The sequence below is a fragment of the Micrasema longulum genome, unplaced genomic scaffold (assembly GCF_059751315.1).
Source record: "Micrasema longulum isolate JH-2025_06_02 unplaced genomic scaffold, ASM5975131v1 h1tg000383l, whole genome shotgun sequence".
NCBI classification, from domain to species: domain Eukaryota; kingdom Metazoa; phylum Arthropoda; class Insecta; order Trichoptera; family Brachycentridae; genus Micrasema; species Micrasema longulum.
In genome coordinates, this window is record NW_028277584.1 from 1,455,609 (window position 1) to 1,476,428 (window position 20,820).

General features: G+C 33.8%; 2 protein-coding genes across 4 annotated transcripts; one reads left to right on the plus strand and one right to left on the minus strand.

Annotated features, from left to right (window-relative positions):
• Window positions 1–231: 231 nt before the first annotated feature.
• On the plus strand, window positions 232–8,835 carry EMC10 (ER membrane protein complex subunit 10). 2 transcript variants are annotated; one of them, XM_088225749.1, is made up of 6 exons: window positions 232–484; window positions 640–804; window positions 3,350–3,600; window positions 4,668–4,764; window positions 8,278–8,326; window positions 8,442–8,835. In XM_088225749.1, exons 1-6 carry the CDS (start codon window positions 434–436, stop codon window positions 8,480–8,482), a joined length of 654 nt encoding a protein of 217 aa, XP_088081875.1. In that variant the 5' UTR covers window positions 232–433; the 3' UTR covers window positions 8,483–8,835. The 2 variants fall into 2 exon arrangements, with proteins under 2 accessions (XP_088081875.1, XP_088081876.1); XM_088225750.1 differs by lacking the exon at window positions 8,442–8,835 and having other exon boundaries at window positions 8,278–8,414.
• Window positions 8,836–10,572: 1,737 nt separating this feature from the next.
• On the minus strand, window positions 10,573–17,204 carry Dbp80 (putative ATP-dependent RNA helicase Dbp80). Of its 2 annotated transcripts, XM_088225748.1 has the most exons (3): window positions 17,035–17,204; window positions 14,654–16,077; window positions 10,573–11,568 (listed from the first exon to the last, which is right to left on the minus strand). In XM_088225748.1, exon 2 carries the CDS (start codon window positions 16,068–16,070, stop codon window positions 14,685–14,687), a length of 1,386 nt encoding a protein of 461 aa, XP_088081874.1. In that variant the 5' UTR covers window positions 16,071–16,077; window positions 17,035–17,204; the 3' UTR covers window positions 10,573–11,568; window positions 14,654–14,684. The 2 variants fall into 2 exon arrangements, with proteins under 2 accessions (XP_088081874.1, XP_088081873.1); XM_088225747.1 differs by lacking the exon at window positions 10,573–11,568 and having other exon boundaries at window positions 14,557–16,077; window positions 17,035–17,177.
• Between the last annotated feature and the right edge of the window lie 3,616 nt (window positions 17,205–20,820).

Genomic DNA, 20,820 nt, shown 5'->3' on the forward strand with positions numbered 1-20,820 from the left:
CCAGTGGAACGGAAAGCCTGTTGACTACTGCCAATAGGCCGGCTTCTCCTGAAGAGTTTTGAGTGGTTTCCTCTCTACATAAGCAAATGCTGAGAAGTTCCTGATTGGCCCACACTAGTATATTCCTCCTGATTCCAACCTAATCCCTACACACTACATACCCCGTTTTCTGCGTAAAAAGTAGGTACGTCTATTTCTCTGGACTATGTTAAAGTTCAAGATAAAAACGATAATTAATTGCCTTGACGTTTCGCGTCTTCTACATTGTCTCTGTTTCGCGTTTCATATATTTTTCAATACAAAAATTGGAGTCTAGATTGAATTTTGGTGCTCTGGAAATTTAAAAATAAATAGTTTAGAATTTTTCCTCAACTAATATCGTTGTAGCTTTTGTTCGTGTCGAGAATACAATTTCTAAAACAAATCTAGTAAAATGTATTTTTTATCGATTTTACTTATCTCCGCACTGACTTCAACCCTTGGTGTAAGATTAAATTAATAATTGTGTAATATGTATTCATTTTCTTTTATTTCCATTTGTAATTCTATGGAATGTGCTTTATGTTGTTCTGTTGACATACTAATATCTCTACATTATGTATTTACCTTGCTTTAATAAAGTTTTGTTTTTGTCTTCAGAGCAATTTTGAATATGACGGGTGGTTAAACATAAAATTACAGCACTCTTTTAGAACTAATGGTAATTTTACAAATAGAGGAGATATCAACATACAATGTGTTCGATCTGATGGATATACTATTGTTCAAAACCCGCTAACTCCAGATGATTTGGAGAACTTAAGGGTAACTATGCCTTTTCTGAAAATAAAAATAAATATTTACGTTCTCGTGATTTAGTCCATTATTTCTATTTTAGAGGGCATTCTGTCAGTTGTAGATGAAATAGAGTGGCGTTGAAACCTGAACCGCAAACCATTTAATTATTTGACAGATTATAGACTATGGATTGCATGCATCAATGTCCCGATTGTGTCATATTGTAAACTCGAGACAAGATCTGGACTTTTGTGATATAAGTTTTTATAGATTTAAAAAATCACTAAGATAGACCGGATCTTGTCTTGAGAAATTTTTTTTGTCCTAGTTTTAATCTTATTTAGTTGTATTTTATTTTATTAGTACCTGTATTTATTATAAGAAATTGCATTTACCATCGTTAGAATGTACTGCATAAGTCCGTTAATAAATAAATAAATCGTTGCTGCGCTGCAATATCTGTTAAGTGATCTTTTTTTAAAAAGTATTTTTAACTTCTCATTAAGATAGCACAATTTTATTTCATCAAAATATAGTTAAATATTTTGTCAAAATAACTACTACCACTACTACTACCACCGTGCCATTTCCCCATATGGGTAGGCAGAGAGAATGGACCGCCACACACGTCTATCCTGGCATACATTCCTAGCTTCTTCCACATTCATACATCTTGTCATACATGCCCTTTGGTTCTTTCTGCTTTTGACATGACCAGACTTAAGGTTTTGGTTTATCTGATCATGCCACGTCTTCCTTGGTCTCATGTTACCGTTTATTTTCGCCATATATACTTGTTTTACCATTCTTTCGTCGTCCATTCGTTCTACGTGACCAAACCATCTCAGAGACCCTTTCTTAATCTTATCAATTATACTTGACTCAGATTTACACTCTCCCCTGATTTCATCTTTCTAACCCTGTCATACAGTGATTTCCCACACATTCGTATAAGAGATCGCATTTCAACCGCGTTCACTCGGCTTTCATCCTACCTCTGCCAGTTCCATGTTTCACTTCCATACCTAAGTGTTGGGACATACATAAAATTACATATTTTTCCTTTTTGTCATTAATAAAAATGTATTTAAAAATAAAATCCATTATCAAAAGATACATTGTTTAAATTATTTCCTTAAAAAAATTCAAAATGTCACTTAACAGATATTGCCGGCGCAACGACGAAATAGTAAACCCCACTTTAAATTTTACTTTATGGTGTGAGCCTAATGCCCCGAAGTATAAGTTAAATTACCTTTTTTAAAAAGTAAGATAAGTTGGTATGTACCCTGTCTGCCTAGCATGAACAAAAATCTTCTCTATAAAGTTTATATTTGAAGCACTAACTTTGTGGTTATTCATTATAATAAAATAAATAAAACAACTTTGTTTTATTCATTATAATAAAATAAATAAAACAACTTTGTTTTTAACCACTATTTTTTATTTTTCACCGACCGGTTTCAAAGCAAATAAGCTTCTTTGTCAAGGTTTACGTAACTAATGAATTGATTCCTTTTTATTTTATTTCTATCATGTTATTCATTAGTTACGTAAACCTTGACAAAGAAGCTTGTTTGCTTTGAAACCGGTCGGTGAAAAACAAAAAAAAAATGGTTAAAAACAAAGTTGTTTTATTTATTTTATTATAAAAATCTTCTCAATCAAAACATAAGTATTTCACGGCTGTGAAGGGATAAACATAATTATGTAACTGTTAAATCTTTATTAATATGGAACTAGCAGCTAGTTGTTAAAATATGGCTTCTTGATTTGCTTTAAGCCTGCACATTAGGGTAGTTTGATTTCTATTTTTTTGGAAATTGAAAACGGCCCTATGCGGAAAAGTTGTTCTATAGCCTACAGATTACGGGAAAAATAAACAAAAAAAAATATTTTTACGATAACATTTGCCGCGAGACTGTTAAAGTTTAGGTATTTTAATGGTAGCATAAAAAAGTTTTTTTTTTGGGTAAGGAAATTTTTTTATATATTTTTTTAGTATTTATTGCAAAGATAAAATACAAAACAATTAGATACAATTTTTTTATTAATGATTTGTATTGAGCAGCTTCAGAAAATTATTTTTTTATGTTAGAAAAAACATCGCAGCATTATTGACAGAATTAAGAAAGGGATGCTGCGTTGGTTTGGACATGTAGAGCGAAAGAACGGCTAAAAGGATCTACGATGCAAATGTTGATGGATGCAGAAAACGAGGAAGACCGAGAAAGACATGGCACGATCAAGTCCATCAAATACTTGAAGATGGACATGTCAAAAGTAGGAATAATCGGCGTGCGTGCATAAGAAGATGTATGAATGTAGAGGAAGCGAGGTCTGTATGCCAAGATAGAGTGTTATGGCGTTCTATCCTCTCTGCCTACCCCAACGGAGAAACGGCGTGATGGTTTGTTGTTGTTGTTGTTGAAAAAAACATCAAAATTCCAGTTGACGGTTATTACTAGTCTTACACTAGCTTTATTTTTCTTAAAAAGTATGGGATACTTCAGAATTTAGTAGACGTTATGTAATTTCACATAGATTCTAGATTTTGATTTTTTACTCCTAGGATTCAGCGAATGCCGACGACTTCTACCAGCTTAAGTCTACAGTTATAACTTCAGATAATTCAGAAAGTGTATTCCTGTCATCTATGAAAGCAGCAAGCTTGTTAGAGACGGGCTTAAATGATTGTATAACAGTTTGGTTATTGCACAATGGAGCAGCAGCAGGAGTTGGCGTTACAGCTTCTGGAAATACATTTACCGTAAACAGATTCCATACTGATGTTTTCGTACGGCACATGGATCAAGCTCCCGTGTAAGTTTTTTTATTTATTTACTAATAGCTTTAGCTTTTAATCTAGTAGAAAATTAATAGCATAGAATTAAGAATAGCCCAGAAACCGCATACGAGCATCAAGCAGAAGGCGACTAAACTACTCATAAATGAGTAGTTTACGGTTTTGACCCATTATTTTCTTTGTATACGTCGCTCAATACGCAACGCCTGATTTGAGTTCCGTTATGCTTCTATTATATTAACTATGCTGTGTTGTGTCTTTTTGAAGTGTAGAAATACTGCTAGGATCTTAAAGAAACAGGATAGGATCACATTTCATGTGTAATTAGCAAATGAATGTGTAAGTAGCAAATACATTACTTAAACATTAACTTATTTTTCCGTCTGTCAGATTGTCGAAGAAATCAAAATGAACATTTCGTTAGCGTTGCTAGGGTAGTAATTTTTTTTACCCTACTTTGCTCATCTAATGAGAGAATTTATAAAAATTGGATCTCGGATTAAACAACTCTGTGGTGGACATATGACCAACATTATCTTTAAAACATCAAATATTATTTAACATGATATAAAATTTGTTTTTTATTTTAAGTTCCAAGTTTATTAATTCAATTACTCTTATAAAATGACCTTTTTTCTTATCTACTCTGTTGTGCCAGTCAATATGTCCACATGCTCAATAAAATTTTAGAGAAATAAACAGATTGCTTTTTTTTTTACCTTACATTTTGTGTTATGATTATATTTTTTCCCATCGTGCAACATTACGCGGCGACATCACGAATGCGCGCATAGTGGGGGGATTTTTGGACACAGTTCGATGTATTCAAATATGATTCTAGGCTCCTTCTGGACTATTCTATGACAAATAGTATAAATTATATGATTTTTAATACAACATAAACATAATTTTTGAGCGCTAGTGGTTTTAGTCCACCGGACTGTGAAATGGTTTTTATTGATAGTTTTTTTTCTTCTCATTTTGGAATTTTCAGTACATTTCAAAAATATTTTTTGTCATATTTCATTGCTAAGAGAAAATATATTGTATAAATAGCGAAATAAAGATTTTCTTTCCTTTACAGACCAGACACAGCAAGTTATATACAAAAACTTGAACGTGAGAGAGAAGCCAGGGAAAAGGGGGAATTTAAAGATACTCGCTCCTTCTTAGCTAAATATGTGAGTACATTAATATATTGTAGATACATTGTGAGGGGCACAAACTGCAAGACGCCCTACTTTTATCACTAAAATAAAGTCTTTCTTATTAATTAATATCCAACTAGCAGGCGACAGTCAGCTATCGCTGACTTACATGCTCGTTTTGTCGGCTCTACAGGCCAGAGTTGATCGGCTTTTCGAGCCTCGGTTGACTACGATCTCAGACACCTAGAAATAGCGCCTCTTTGGACCTCAAATGATTTTTTTTGTGATTTGAAGTAATCTAAATGTAATAAAGAATAATCTGTCGCTCAAAATAATGCTACCAAAAACCAAAACCACACAAAATTTACAGATAATATTTAATATCTACCCAAAAAGATGGATTAGTGAGTGATAACAATTGAATAATGATGAATCTGTATTTTAAAACAATAACAGTCACTTGTCGCCGACTGTAACATGCTAGTAAATCGACCCAACACATATCGCATAAATATTTTAACGACTTTCGAACTACCCGATTCTTGTTTAGTAACCTCTATTACGCCATCATAAGCAAAATGGCAGTTATTTGCAAAATTCATATTTTGAGATAACACTTTTTAATATTTATCAATGTTGTGCAAATTAAAAAAAAACTGTAAGTAATCATAAGTAAAAACACATTGTGTCAATTACATCTAAAGCATAAAACCTGTGTAAAGATATGACTACACTGAGTTTTTGCTTATGAATCTCTAGATATTTTTACTTTTAAATTCACTTTAACAAGTGAACGCTGGACCTGACGAGACGGACCACATGGATCTTCTCTTTGGCCAAAAATTTAATTCCCTTTCGTCAAATATTAACGTACGAGAGCGCACGCCTTCGGCGCGGCAATAGTGGGGACGTGGATTAGAATCCTACGACCGTTCTCGTTTTTGTTCACGGTGTTCTCTGCTTGCGCGGAACTCCAGAGTTTGTACACGGGCGAAGTGCAATGCTCGCTCAGCCGCACAAAGGAGCTGAACGGCCACACGACGTTGATTTTCGCAAATGTAAAGCCGGCGCGGCATATCGGCCGCCGCAATGTGCGAACGCGGTGAAAAATGTATTTTAGCTAACGCCACGAGAGACGCGCATAATCTCTAGATATTGTGTTCTTGCTTAAAAAACATAATATCTTTTTTCATACTAATGTTTTTTTTTTACTAATCATTACATGTCAAATGGTTGGAAATTTCTTGTAGAACATTACCTCATATTTAACCAATTTTGTGATTTTTGTCAAAAAGCTCCCCTTTTGTTTATGACGGCAGTATTCTTAACGGCGGCAAAACACAAAGTTAGCAAACACCCTGAATCAGCAGATAAGAGTTAACAGAGTTAACACGGGACGATACTGGAAGAAATCATACAAAAAATGAACCTTTTGCATTATTCGAGTGAACAGAAATGCCGAATGGCCCGGATAGGCCTCTGACTAAAAGAATAATTACATTGTTACAAATACACTATATTTGTAATTTGCATAAATTGATTCTGAGATAATTATATATTTTTATCAACAATATTTTGAGTTTGTCCCAATTTTTGTAGACAAGGACTGGATTCAACTCTCTGGGGAGCTGTTAATATTAACATATTACAACAGAGATGAAGAAGAACTTCACAAACATCAACAGATGAAAGGATGGAAATAATATAGATGTTCAATTATGGGCAGAATGGTGAATGTTAGACAGTGTGTAAAGTGGCCACTTAAACCAGCCAATGACAGGTCATAAGCCCTGTAGATACCTATACTTCTATATTACCTTCTCTAAAATGTTCTTCATCTCTGTTGTAATATGTTAATATATTTTTATGATAATTATGTTAGGAAGTAGTTGGTAATGCTTGCATAATTTTATGGCGAGTATGCCTCAAATATTAGATTTCACCCTGGAGGGATTTCTTTAACTCATGTGTGGCTATGCGGTAACGGATGTCTACCTCGGGTAAAAAACATTTAATAACTCTCTTATTTTTTTAAATAACCAACTCATATTTTTTGTAATCCTTATATGGACTTTTTTACACCAAAATAAGGAAACATTTTTATAAAAAATGCACGGGCTTTTTCTATAAAAAAACAATTTCTTCATTTTGTAAAATAAATTAAAACAAACGAAAGAGATGCCAGTATTATAAGTGGTTTATTAAATTTTATAAGAAAGAGCACGAGAATATAGCATATCAGAAGACCGACAAGGACACTATTCGTTAGGGGCGGAGCTTGAATGACCGAGAAAACAATACCGAAAGAGCACGATACAGAATTATACCACTTGTGGGACAGAGAACACATCAGTCGCGTGAAGTTTTTTGTAGTATACTAAGCTGACGCTGTATTTAACACACCGTGTTCCCGAAATGTTTCTACAATTTATTCACAATTTATCTGATTTAAATTATTTTTTGACAATTCTTGATGGAATTTCATTGTAATGATGTAATATTTACATACATTTACATATAAGTTATTAATCAAAAATACTTGGTACACTTCCACTCATTTCCACACTTAAGATAATATTTTGATTTCTATAAATCATCTTTACATTGTATAATATTCGCCAGTCTGAAGATGTCCATAATGGGATGAAAGCGCTAATTGGTCAAACAAATAAGTGGAAGTGTACCCAAGGAAGTGTGCAAAGTTATTTCATTTAAAGTGTTCAAAAAATTTGTTCGTAACTAGTTTTAAAAAACGTGTTCACGTTGTCATTTTTGTGTATGTTTAATTATGATTTGATTATATCACGTATTACGTACTATTATTTTATTTCTTACAAGTTTTTTTTGCTATTTTTTTAGGATTTATTTCAATATTATTCTAAGAATATGTTTTAACAGCGTTTTTATTTATTCTAATAAAATCTAGTATTTATTTGCAATAAAAATTTGATATTCTTTTTTGCATTCAAATAAGAGTTGTATTAGCATAGCATACTTTCTAGTCTCCCGGTTGATCTATTTCCGCTAAATTCTGTCGTAAGTGTAATTCGGAATTCAGTCGACAACCAGACGCGGGCGGCAGCGCTTGCTAGCAGGATTTTAAAAGGAATGAACACAATTTCTAACTTTATTTTGCATAAATATGCTTTAATTTTATATTTTTTATGTAACATCTTTGAATAAAGATCATTTTTAACACATACCATTGTAAATAATTTGGTATTTTAGCTTACATTTCAAAATATCTCGACTTATGCTTGTGGTCACATTGTGTTACACCACCGGCTGCAAAGGGATTATTCAGCACAGTCTTTTAAGAGTTAAAATAAGACTTCTTGAAAAAGAATTATGTATGTATAATTCTAGGTAATCATGGGCAAAATGGCTTATAAAGTGATCACAAAAATCGACCAATGACACTAGCCCTATAAATTCCTAGACTGCCATACTCTTCTCAAAAAACCCCCATCAAAATGTAATGCATAAGTTCAATTCAAATTAGTATAAAATATTAGTACGATACTAATTGATTTTTTTGTTTTCCAGTGGATGTACATTGTTCCTGTTGCTATATTTTTCCTTATCTCTGGAGCAGGTAATCCCGAGCCAACGGCTGCTCGTTAATTCAATGACTAAAAATATACATGTATTTATAAAATAGAAATAAACACTTTAAGTTTAAACTTATATTTTATTTCCATCTTATACAGTTGACTCCAGCACTCCAACAATCCAGATTAAAAAATCATAAGAAACATGTTTAGACAAAGTGAATGGTTTCTTGAAAATACTTAGAAAATTTTAGAGGATATTAAATTATCGTGTAATGAAATTGAGATAAACATTTGAACGAGTGGCAGAATCACCAAAAATATTTAGAGTAATTTTGATGAAACTAGGATGAGTGGATCTTTTCCGGTGATTAGATGAAGAATATACTCTTAATAAAGGATATCAAAGGTTAAATAGAAGAGTCTTGTTAATTACTAAACTTGTAATTTTTTTAATTCCTCTTTATTTTAATATATCATGTCACTTTAATATATTTTATTAAAAGACCTACTGGCGACTATGATAAATGGCCAAAAACATCTTTTACTGATACTGAAGTTGTTTTATTTTTAATTTAAGCATTTTGTTTTGAAAGGTATTTATATTGTTTCTGTTTTATAAGACTATTCAATTTCTTTAAATCCTCATATTTTTCTGTTAGGAAAAAAACAGTTAATTTAATAAAATATTTATTTACTTTTTAAATAGTTCATGTGTGTGGCTCCAGTATGCAAATGCAGGGTAAGATAGCGCTAAAGCGTCGAGTTTTGGGGTAAAGATTAAGAACACTATCAACACATGCTAAATCAAACGAAATTTCCCAATTAATCATTATTATTCCCTTTCCGCACCTAATGGTGCATAAGGCACTGGATTAGTCCACCAATCACAGCGTATCTTGATCAATTTTGTTACATGAAGGTAAGGTGTTCAGCCTTACGCTTCCGGTACCAGTCCAGGGATTATGAAATATTCTAGTGTGAAAACACCATTTTAAATTAATATTTCTTATCAACCACGTCAGGAATCAAACCTCTTGCGTAACACAGGCTTGATATTTAGCATCAAGCCATATAAAATGGCTGAAAAATGGTGCAATTTTGTTTAAATAATTCCTGTGCCCTTTATGTTTTGGTCATCATCTTGTGTATTTATATTTTATGTTAAGTAAAAGAAAAAACATTTTGAAAAGGTGAGACGAACCATATTATACATAGGTACAGTGAAATAAGTCTTCCGATGGCCTTAAAGCACACAGTAAGTCTAATTTTGTCAAACTGTGACATGCGTTACATATTCTGTAAATTTTACATTAAGTGGCAACATGTCATTTTAAACAAACTGTACCAAATCGACAGGATTCTAAATATTGCGACTTACGCAGAAAAATTACCCCAACAGAAGACTCAACTCAATTTTACTCTACCTAGTTCATTACAGTTGGTCGCTTGACCCTTTAACCCCTTAACATAGATTTAGTGGAGTTTTTGAACATGTTCTTTTTGAATGATGTTTTTTATAGCTTGAAAACGATTCTTTTTTTTCTTTTTTTAAATCTTTTATACAAAAAAAAATGGTATAAATATGTACCATTAGGATTTTTTTTTCTAAAGAATATATTTACAAAAATCAACAAAAAAAACCCGCATTATAAGTAAATCACAAAAATATTTGAAAAAAAGGACTTGCTATCATAATTATAATACATATTGAGGTCTGTAAAGAAGTAGTAATTTTACACATCCAAACAGATGACAGCTCTATGCAAAACTGATCCCTAGTCATTTTTTGGAACTAATTACTTCAGAATGGTTAAAACTACTCAAAAATGTCCAAATGTGTATAGACATCAAATGCATTATCATATGAGAGGTATTTTGCACCAGGACAAATGTCTACCGTCGGGGAGCAAAGGGTTAAATAAGGTTTATAGGGCTGAGTATCTTAGCATTATACCAATTGGTTAGTTTAGCAGGTAAAAATGTATCTATTACAATAAACAAATAAAATACAAAATGGTATGTGCCTATTTTCTTTTTAAATGCGAAAAAAATATTATGTTCATCCATATCATAATTAATTTAAATAATAAATTGGCCGATTGATGAGATTATATTGAAAAGTGACAAATTAATCATCAGTAGTGTGGTTTTAAACCTATTTAATTACATTTTAATTTCTTGACAATTAAAAGGAGAAAAAATAGGAGGCATTACTTTTTGACTGACCCTCGTAGAAAGCATATCATACAATTAGAAAATTTAAGGGAAAAAAATGATTTCTTGCGTATTCAAGGTACCTTCAAGGAAATAAATTGTATTTGAAAAGTGAGTTCCGTCAGTCATATAATACTATGAACATTACAATAATTTTCATTTACAGGGATAGAATAAAGAATAGTCCAGAAACCGCATACGCACATCAAACAGAAGGCGACTAAACTACTCATAAATGTAGGTTTACGTTTTGACCCATTAGTTTCTTTGTAGACATCGCTCCTTTTAAAGTGTATAAATACTGCTAGGATCTTAAAGAAACACAATGCAATCACATTTCATGTGCAATTAGCAAATGAATGTGTATGTAACAAATGCATTACTTAAAAATTTAATTATTTGTCAGATTGTCGAAGAAACAAAATGAACATTTCGTTAGTGTTGCCAGGGTAGTAATTTTTTTTACCCTACTTTGCTCATCTAATGAAAATTGGATCTCGTATTAAACAACTCTATCGTGGACATTTGACTGACATTATCTTTAAAACATCAAATATTATTTAACATGATAAAAAAATATCCATTTTATTTAAAATAAAATTTGTTTTATATTTTAAGTTCAAAGTTCATTAATTTGATTACTCTTATTAAATGACCCTTTACTTATCTACTCTGTTGTGTCAATCAATATTTACGCGTGCACAATAAAATTTTAGAGAAATTGACAGATTTCTTTTTTTTTACCTTACATTTGTGTTATAATTATATTTTTTCCCCATCGTGCAACATTAAGCGGCGGCATCACGAATGCGCGCGGCGAAAGTGGGGCATAGTGGGGAAATTATTGGACACAGTCCGATGTATTCAAATATGATTCTAGGCTCCTTCTGGACTATTCTTAATTCTATGTTTACAGGTATGTTTTTCAGATTTTTATTTATATTAATGTGGATAAATTCAATGTGATTTGATAGATGCTTTTGATAGATGATTGATGGATAAGGTTTTTTCATTTTAATGTTTCTCTGCACTGGTGACAGGGGAAACCTTTTGTTTGGGTTTGATAACACTGAAATAAAATAAACATTAGTGAAAACTATTGCTTTACTTTTGAAATAAAATAAAATATAAATTTACATTTTCAATATAAGAGATGTATTTCTATATGATATATCGACTATTTCTAAACAAAAACCTTAAAAAATATTTTTATTGCAGTCTGTAAGATTAATTTTATACACAAATAATACGTTTAAAGATTTTTTATCCTGATAAATTTCTCCAATAAAATTAATTGTGAACAAAATTTATTTAAAAAATGTATAATGATACCAGGTGATATAGAGTTATGACTGTATTTTAGGAAAATTGTTGTTTGTTTGTTGTAATTAATGTGTGTAAAATGTTGTTCGTTTGTTGTAATTAATGTGTGTAAAATGTTGTTTGTTTGTTGCAATTAATGTGTGTAAAATGTTGTTTGTCATGTTGCAGTCCTCAGAAGGGCAGCTATAATGTTGTTCATTTTTATGTAACATTAATTGTATTGTTTAATATGTTGCGCGCGTCACAGCTATTGGTTTTATGGCCCGTACAGGCACGGTGCGCCGCTATTTACGAGACCTGCAGCCGGCAGTGTACCTCGAGTGGTGGGAGTAGCGCTACCCCGGTCGCTGTAGGTCAGCCGGCGCAGCACGACGGTTAGCCCCGCTGAGCTCTACACGCGCCACTTTATAAGGCGTATAATTTTGGATAATAAAGTTAGTTGGATTCCTAACTCTGAACAGTGAACAAGTGTTTTACATTGTTTCTCCACCCTGTGTGGTCCTGCTCATCGATTCGCTCTAGACCACATGGACCGGGTGGAAAGTCTTCGCTATTGAGGTTGACTAGAAGTCGGCGCAGTCATGCCCCTACCTTCTGACTTTATATTTTGAGTCTGTTTGGGAGGGTGGCTTCCCGTTTACGCAGGGAAGTCTGACTGTGGCAGATGCGGGTGACAAACCAGCAAGTCTTAGTAACGCGTATGTTACATTTGGTTCTTCAGAGCTAAGAATCATCGCCAGTGGTCTCCAAGGAGAACAACGAGACTCGGATCAGGAATCTTAGGAAGGAACTATCTCAACTGCAACACTACGCTGCCAGATGGATGAAAGAGAGATAAAAATTTGAAAAGTTTTTGTTCTATGCAATAGAGCGAAAGGGCATCTCTATAAGCGGATAGCGAATTATTACTCTTGAGGGATAAATGGAATTCTACTGTATATACTGAAAGAAAGTGAGGGAATAAAAATGACAAAAAATTTCCAAGAAAATATAAAAATATTCTGGAAAGCAGTTAAAAATTCCCAAAAAAGTAAGGATAGTGGATATATGACAGCAGTAATAGGAAACAATGGAAAAATGGTGACGAATGATAGTGGAATTAAAACGAGATGGAAGGAATATTTTGAGGAGGTGTACGAAACGCACACAGGAAATATAGCCAGCGCACCACCTTCTCAAGTAAACATAAATGCAGATGACGATGCGAAAGAGATAAGTATGGAAGAAATTAAAAATGCTGCTAAGTATATGAAGAATGGGAAAGCGCAAGGTTATGATAACATTGCCAGAGTTTATAAAGGCGGGTGGAGAAATAATTTTTGTATGGCTACATAAGCTCTTTAACCTATGTTTAGAGGAGAAATACACTCCCCCTGATTGGAGGAGAGCTGTTGTGATGCCTCTATACAAAGGAAAAGGCTCTAGGATGGACTGCGGAAACTATAGAGCTATCAGCCTTTTGAGCGCTGTTGGAAAGATTTATGGCAGAATACTGATTGAGAGAGTAAGAAAAGTGACTAAAGATAGAGTTTGGGATATACAAAGTGGATTTATGAATGGAAGAGGATGTATGGATCAAATATTTGCTCTGCGAAATATGACAGAAAAGTTTCTGGCTAAACATCAGAAACTTTTCTGCGCATTTGTCGATCTACAAAAGGCATTTGATAGAGTTGACAGAGAGAAATTGTGGAAGGTTTTATCGGAGTATGGAGTAAATGGTAACCTGACAAGGGCTATTGCGTCACTGTATAAGGACAGCACAGCATGTGTGAAGGTGAATGGGTCATTCACATCGTGGTTTAATATTCCGAAAGGAGTCAAACAGGGATGTGTAATGTCACCATGGTTGTTCAACATATACATCGATAACTGTATGAAAGAACTGAAGGATTTAAGAATGGGAGCAAAAATGAGTGGTATAACTGTTAACTGTCTTCTGTATGAGGATGATGCCGTGCTTCTTGCTAGCAGCAAAGAAGACCTTCAATTCTTGGTAACAAAAGTCTACGATGTATGCAAGAAAAGCGATTTCCTTATGAATGTTGATAAATCGAAAGTGATGGTTTTTGAAAGGGACGAAAATATAACTAAATGTGAGATCAGCGTGAACGGAGATATTCTGAATCAGGTAGAAGAATTTGTGTACCTGGGAAGTATGTTTACTAGGGACGGAAAGGCCGAGAAAGATATTGAAAGGAGGGTGAGTGCCGGGAACAGGGTGAACGGTGCACTAAAATCTACTTTGGCAAACAAATGTTTATCGCAGGAGGCTAAACTAGCAGTTCACAACGGAGTTCTAGTTCCAACTCTAATGTATGGGAGCGAAGTATGGAATTGGAAAAATAATGATGAAAGTAGGTTGAATGCTGTTGAAATGCGATCCCTCAGGCGAATGTGTGGTAAAACGATGTATGATAGGTGCACAAATGTCGAGATCCGTGAAGTGTGTAAGGCTGAGACATGCATTATTGACAGAATCAAGAAAGGGGTGCTACATTGGTTTGGACATGTAGAGCGAATGGACAGCGAAAGAACGGCTAAAAGGATCTACGATGCAAATGTTGATGGATGCAGAAAACGAGGAAGACCGAGAAAGACATGGCACGATCAAGTCCATCAAATACTTGAAGATGGACATGTTAAAAGTAGGAATAATCGGCGTGCGTGCATGAGAAGATGTATGAATGTAGAGGAAGCGAGGTCTGTATGCCAAGATAGAGTGTTACGGGGAAACAGCGTGATGGTTTGTTGTTGTTGTACTGTATATATACAAGTTATTATTAGAGCTCACATAAAAAAAAAACTTTTTCTAAAAAAAAATTATGTACCTTAATTATGAAACCAGTACACAGAATTGTTTTATGCACCAATTTTCTCTATTTCTTCGGCATCCTCTGTATCAAGAAGAGATATTTTTTTTCCAAAGTGTCCTTCTATATCTTTGCAAATTTGCATCGCTTGAGGGGAATCAATGAGATTGATCGCTATACCAGATTTCCCAAATCTTCCTGTGCGACCAATTCTATGCAAGTATGTTTCGCAGTCTGCTCTCTGTTCAGTATCTATTGGCATATCAAAATTGACCACAAGCGTGACTTGTTCTACATCTATTCCTCTGGATAAGACGTTAGTAGTGATAAGAACTTTCTCCAGCGCAGCTCGAAACCTGTCCAGTACCGCTATTCTCTGCTCGACAGTCAAGTCACCTGATAGTACTGCAACAGAGTGACCATCCTTGGACATCTTTTCTGACAACCATCCGGCAGTTTTACGAGTATGACAAAAAATAATTGCTTGTCCGATTGTTACTACTCCGTAAATATTGCAAATAGAACGGTATTTTTCATCTTGCCCGCGACACTTCACATAATATTGTTTTATGTTGTCGAGAGATTCCTCTTCACGAAGTAATCGAATAATCAAAGGGTTGGGTACGATGATTTCAGCGAATTCCATGACTGCCCCATCATAAGTAGCGGAGAAAAACATCATCTGGCAAGTCTGCGGTAGTCGTTTGTGGATTCGTATACACTGATCTTGATGTCCCTGTCGCGCAATCATCACATCAGCTTCGTCCAAAACAAACACTTTAATCTTGTTCAAATCAAACATTTGAAATTTCACACCCCAATCCAACATTTTTCCTGGAGTCCCAATGATAATATGATCGGTAATTTTCGTATTTCGCGGTAATTCTTCTCCTCGAACAGCATATTTCAATTTAATTTCTGGACAAAATCTGGCCATTTTAGCAGCAACCTCCCCAGTTTGAATAGCCAGCTCATACGTCGGACTCATACAAAGAACTTGTGGGTATGGTTTACTGGTATCAACTCTGCTTAGCATGGCTAGTACAAAAGCTGCAGTTTTACCAGTTCCTGATTGAGATTGTGCAATCATGTTCTGCGGTGGATCTGCTAATAGTGTTGGTAAAGCAGTTTCCTGTATTTTGGAAGGTGCATTAAACCCCATTGCATAAACACCTTTAAGAAGGTTAGGTTTTAAATGGAGTGCTTCAAACGTTTTAACTGAAAATAATGGGGAATTTGGATCTTTTCGTTGAACTTCAATATCTTTTTTTGAATCCACTAATCCTTTACGAATAATCTTTTGCAATAAAGATGTTTCAGCGGGATTTGGCGCATCTGTATCATCATCGACTTCTCCGTGAGATTTCAAATTCATATTAATTACCTTTCTGGCAATATCTTGATCTTCATCATGCTTATTCATTACCTTAGCCATGGTTTATCTACAAAGGAAATTTCAAAAATAAAGTATACCATCAGCATATTAGAATTATTTCATTATTTAGAGATGAAGAGATAGATAGATATATTTAAATTGTATGAAAGGGTACTACTACTACTACTACCATCACACCATTTCCCAGTAGGGGTAGGCAGAGAGAATGGACCGCCACACATGTCTATCCTGGCATACAATCCTAGCCTCTTCCACATTCATACATCTTGTCATACATGCCCTTCGGTTCTGTATGCTTTTGACATGACCAGACTTAAGATTTTGGTTTATCTGATCATGCCACGTCTTCCTTGGTCATCCTCGTCTAACGTTGCCGTTCATTTTCGCCATTCATACTTGTTTTACCATTCTTTCGTCGTCCATTCTTTCGTCGTCCATTCTTTCGTCGTCCATTCGTTCTACGTGACCAAACCATCTCAGAGACTCTTTCTTAATCTTATCAATTATACTTGTCTCAGATTTACACTCTCGCCTGATTTCATCATTCGTAACCCTGTAATACATTAATTTCCCACACATTCGTCTAAGAGATCGCATTTCAACCGCGTTCACTCGGCTCTTATCCTTACCTTATTTTTATATAAAAAACCGTTTGAATTTACTTAACAAGGTGCAACTTCTCTTTTTGCAGTTTAACAATCATTTGTGGTTTAAGTAATTTAGAAACAGGTGTTAAATGCTATAAACAAATTTTTAGAGAAATTGAAAATTAGAATGTCACAGTGTGTAAAGTAGTCACTTAAACCAGCCAATGACAGGCCATAAACCCTGTAAATGTCTAGACTTTCATGTGCCTTCTCAAAAATGTTTTCCCTCTATGTTGCAACAAATTTAAAATTAATAAGCTATTAAAAATATGCTTATGGATGTCTGGAGAATGACACAAAATACAAATTAAAAATAACAAACACTATGATTTTTGTATATTATATTTAAATTTAACCTGTTTACGTGATGACAGAAATCCGAACGAAACGAGAAACTGCCGAAATTGTCGAAACTGACAACATTTACAACTTACAGCCGGCGCGGAATACCAGAGATTAAAACTGTAGTAATATATGTAGTCTGTGATTAAAACGGCAGACCACAAATCAAAATATATATATCGGCAGATCGGCCACAGACATAGACTAAATTTAATATTTGTGGAGCTAAAGCAAATTAGCCACAGACAAGAAAAAAAAATATTCGGTAATGGTGAACAACTTGGAACAACAGATACTTTTTTTGGTAGCTGAATTAGTATTAGAAATTGCCGTGTATAATTTCTGAGATTGCCTTTGACTAACAGTGGTGGCATACGTTTTCTGTGTGTTTTATAATAATTATTGGGTATTTACGTTAAAAAGTAAAAAAGAATTCACTAATTTGGTTTGGAAAACAATGGTTTACATATAATTTTATTTACTATCCGTGGTGTTAATAGTAATTTGTGTTTATTTTCGTTCACCGTCCCGATACCTAATAACCAGGGTTGCTATTCTAAACCACTCTCGCGGCACGAAAAAACAGTTTTTCTCATGTTTTTGCGTATAAATACGCGAGATAATATGGCCGCGAGAGCGTTTGGAATACCAGCTCAGGTAACAATTATTTTTCCATACACGTGTAGCCAAAATTTAATTTTCGTTTTAATAAATTATTTTATTATGATTTTTATTTATAGAAAAAAAAATAGTAGAAACTACAACTTGTTATTTTCTTCTCACGATAGTTTTTGTTAGGTTCATCTTTCAACGACCTTTGGCAATCGGTAAATACCCGCCCCATTACTTTTTTAACTGATTTAGGAACAAATAATCAGAAGACATTATATCTAGCTCGAGAGTCAGTTGCAAACTAAATATGATTTTCAGGCGCACTTTCAGAATAGTTTAGACTTAAATTATAAAAACTGTTTCCAACTAACACTGCAAATTATTTTTATATTTATTTTTATTATTTTAATATAATTTTTGTGGAGCTCTTTCGGCATACTATGTCTTTAGTAGGTGGAGCGGTTGACAGCGAAATGAATAGGGTTGGGACTAATCCGAATAATTAACCCTTTCACTACCAGCGTCATTCCTCAGGTACACGAAGAAAAAGAATAATATCTCGTTAGTTTTTTAAGCAACCTACATCATTGTTTGTACACATCTAGTCAAAGATATACTCTACATGAAAAAATTATAGTTTTTTTTATTTTGGTAGCCCACGCTTGTTATGTCATTTGTGTTTTAAAACGATGGTTTTGAAAATTCAAATTGGCTTGGCGTTACAAGGATTTAAACTTTTTTATAAGGTAAGATATTACTTTTACGTATGGTGAATATTTGTTTAATTGTTTATAGATGTTTTAATAGATAGTTAATCTTCTTGCCTCCCACTTTTCATCCGTATACTCTTTTAACTATCCACTGAATTATGTCAAAACATTTGACCACAATAATACAGTTGACCTTAGTTGCTGCCATATATCGACCAAAGATGTACTTATTGCTCTCCAATCTCTCAAAGGTAAAACCAATACTAGTCCTGATTGTATTCCCGAAATATTAATTAAGAATTGTAGATTTGTTATCTCACTACCCCTATCTGTTATTTTTAATTTATCACTTCAATCTGGTGAGTTTCCATTAGCTTGGAAATCATCGTTTATTACACCTATCTATAAATCTGGAAACAAATCGGACGTCACTAACTATAGACCAATCTCCAGTTGACAAAACTGTCTTCGTTTGGAATTCGTAATCCATTGTTATCTTTTTTTAAGTCATATCTCAGTGAAAGGAAACAGTTTGTAAAGGTAAATAATTCCATCTCAAACAGCATAACTGTATCTTCGGGTGTACCACAGGGTGCTCACCTTGCTCCTTTGCTATTCAATCTGGTCATCAATGATAAAAAAATGCTTTTCTTAATTCATCAATTTGGCTATTTGCTGATGACACTAAAATTCTCAAACAGATTGACAGCCCTTCCGATTGTTCACTCTTACAATCTAACTTATTGTCTTTTAGCACCTGGTGCTCATCCAATAATCTACATCTCAACTTAAGTAAGTGCAAGGTTATGATTTTTTTTCGTCTGGGAAATTCAATCATATACGACTACTCACTGAACGATGAAATATTATCATCTGTGTCTAGTATACGAGATTTGGGTATTATACTCGACACTTAACTTTCTTTTACAATTCATATTGAACATTTTATCAATAAATCCTTAAAACTTCTTGGATTTATTAACAGAAGCACAGCTGATTTCAAAAATATCAATACCCTTAAAATTATCTTCTGTTCCCTAGCTCACCCGCACCAGAGTATTCCTCTGTTATCCGGTCTCCATATTATGATGTTCACATCAAGAATATTGAATCAGTTCAACATCGATTTTTGAGAAAGATAGGCTGGATTTTGGGCTTATTCAGAGACCTATATATGTATAATGAGTTAGAAACTACCTGGAATATATCTTTTCTTCTAGACCGTCAAAATAAATCCGACCTTATAGTCCTATTTAAAATTCTCAACTCACTCTTTGATGCGCCTGAACTACTGAGCTCAATAAAATTAAATATCTCAACTAGAAACCTCAGACAAAACTTACTCTTTCATACCGATAACCATAGAACTAACTATGGTTTTCATTCCCCTATGCCCAAAATTATATTATTAACACACCTCTCCGCTTCCACTCCCACAAAGTCTTCTATAAACCATTGAGTCTTTCTAATTTTTTAATTAAAATTTTCTATGTATAAATGATGTGTCCATAAAAATGCCCATTGGGCGTATATATAAATCAATAAATAAACGAATATATTTAAATAAGTTTAAGGTTTAAATAATTATTTATGTATCATTTTTCGATCAATTAATGTAGGAATTACATTGGTAGTCAAAGGTGTTGTACGAGTATGTTATATACATACCAACTTTCTAGGTGATTTTCGACTAACTAAAAACGTATATATTGGTTTATATGTAGAAATTTTATGAAAACATGTATATAATATGATTTTGTGCACTTTTTTTACAGATAAAAATGGCGTTGACGCATGATGAAATTACTGTTATGCTGGTAGGTGATATCTTCGATGTTAGAGGATTCTTCGGATACTTCGGGTTTGTTCGGAAGCCAGTTTATGTTGTATCTGGGACACAACTCTATAATGACTGTAAAACGATGGTCAAGGCAGATTCTGTCCATGTTGATGTACCGTGTCCCGCTATCATTGCCGTATATAAAAGGTTTATGGGTGGGGTTGACACCAAAAATGTGTTAATGTTTTATCGCATATACTAGGCAAAAGATTCTATCTTCGAATTGTATTTCATCTAATTGACATGAGTGTGGTTAATGCTTGGCTGTTATATAAACGAAATTCTTGTCAATTAGGTAAGAAATCCAAGCTCTTGATAGAATTTCGTGCGGAAATTGCTAAGGCGCTTATGTCTATACGAAATGAAACTCAAAAACGTGGTCGACCTTTTTGTTTTGCGGATGAAGCAGGACCCAGTAGCAAACAAAACCGTACTCTGACTGCCATGCGTCCTATAGCCGATATCGGATATAATGGTTAGAGGCATGGGCCTACCTTGATTGACAAACAGCAAAGGTGTAAGCTATACATCAAAGGTCATTAATCTAATGCCAGAAGTGTGGTCTGGCTCTTGGTCTTTAAAAAAATAGAAAATATTTTTTTTGAACACATAAATGTTTAATTGTTTTTAAAGTTTTA

What these genes read in the sequence shown, in the direction of transcription:
- Dbp80 (XM_088225748.1), bottom strand. Translation starts at nt 16,070, where the DNA reads ATGGCTAAGGTAATGAATAAGCATGATGAAGATCAAGATATTGCCAGA.
- EMC10 (XM_088225749.1), top strand. Translation starts at nt 434, where the DNA reads ATGTATTTTTTATCGATTTTACTTATCTCCGCACTGACTTCAACCCTT. An exon ending in CACATGGATCAAGCTCCCGT is followed by an intron (nt 3,601 to 4,667) that starts GTAAGTTTTTTT and finishes TTTCCTTTACAG; the next exon opens with ACCAGACACAGCAAGTTATA. An exon ending in TTTCCTTATCTCTGGAGCAG is followed by an intron (nt 8,327 to 8,441) that starts GTAATCCCGAGC and finishes CATCTTATACAG; the next exon opens with TTGACTCCAGCACTCCAACA.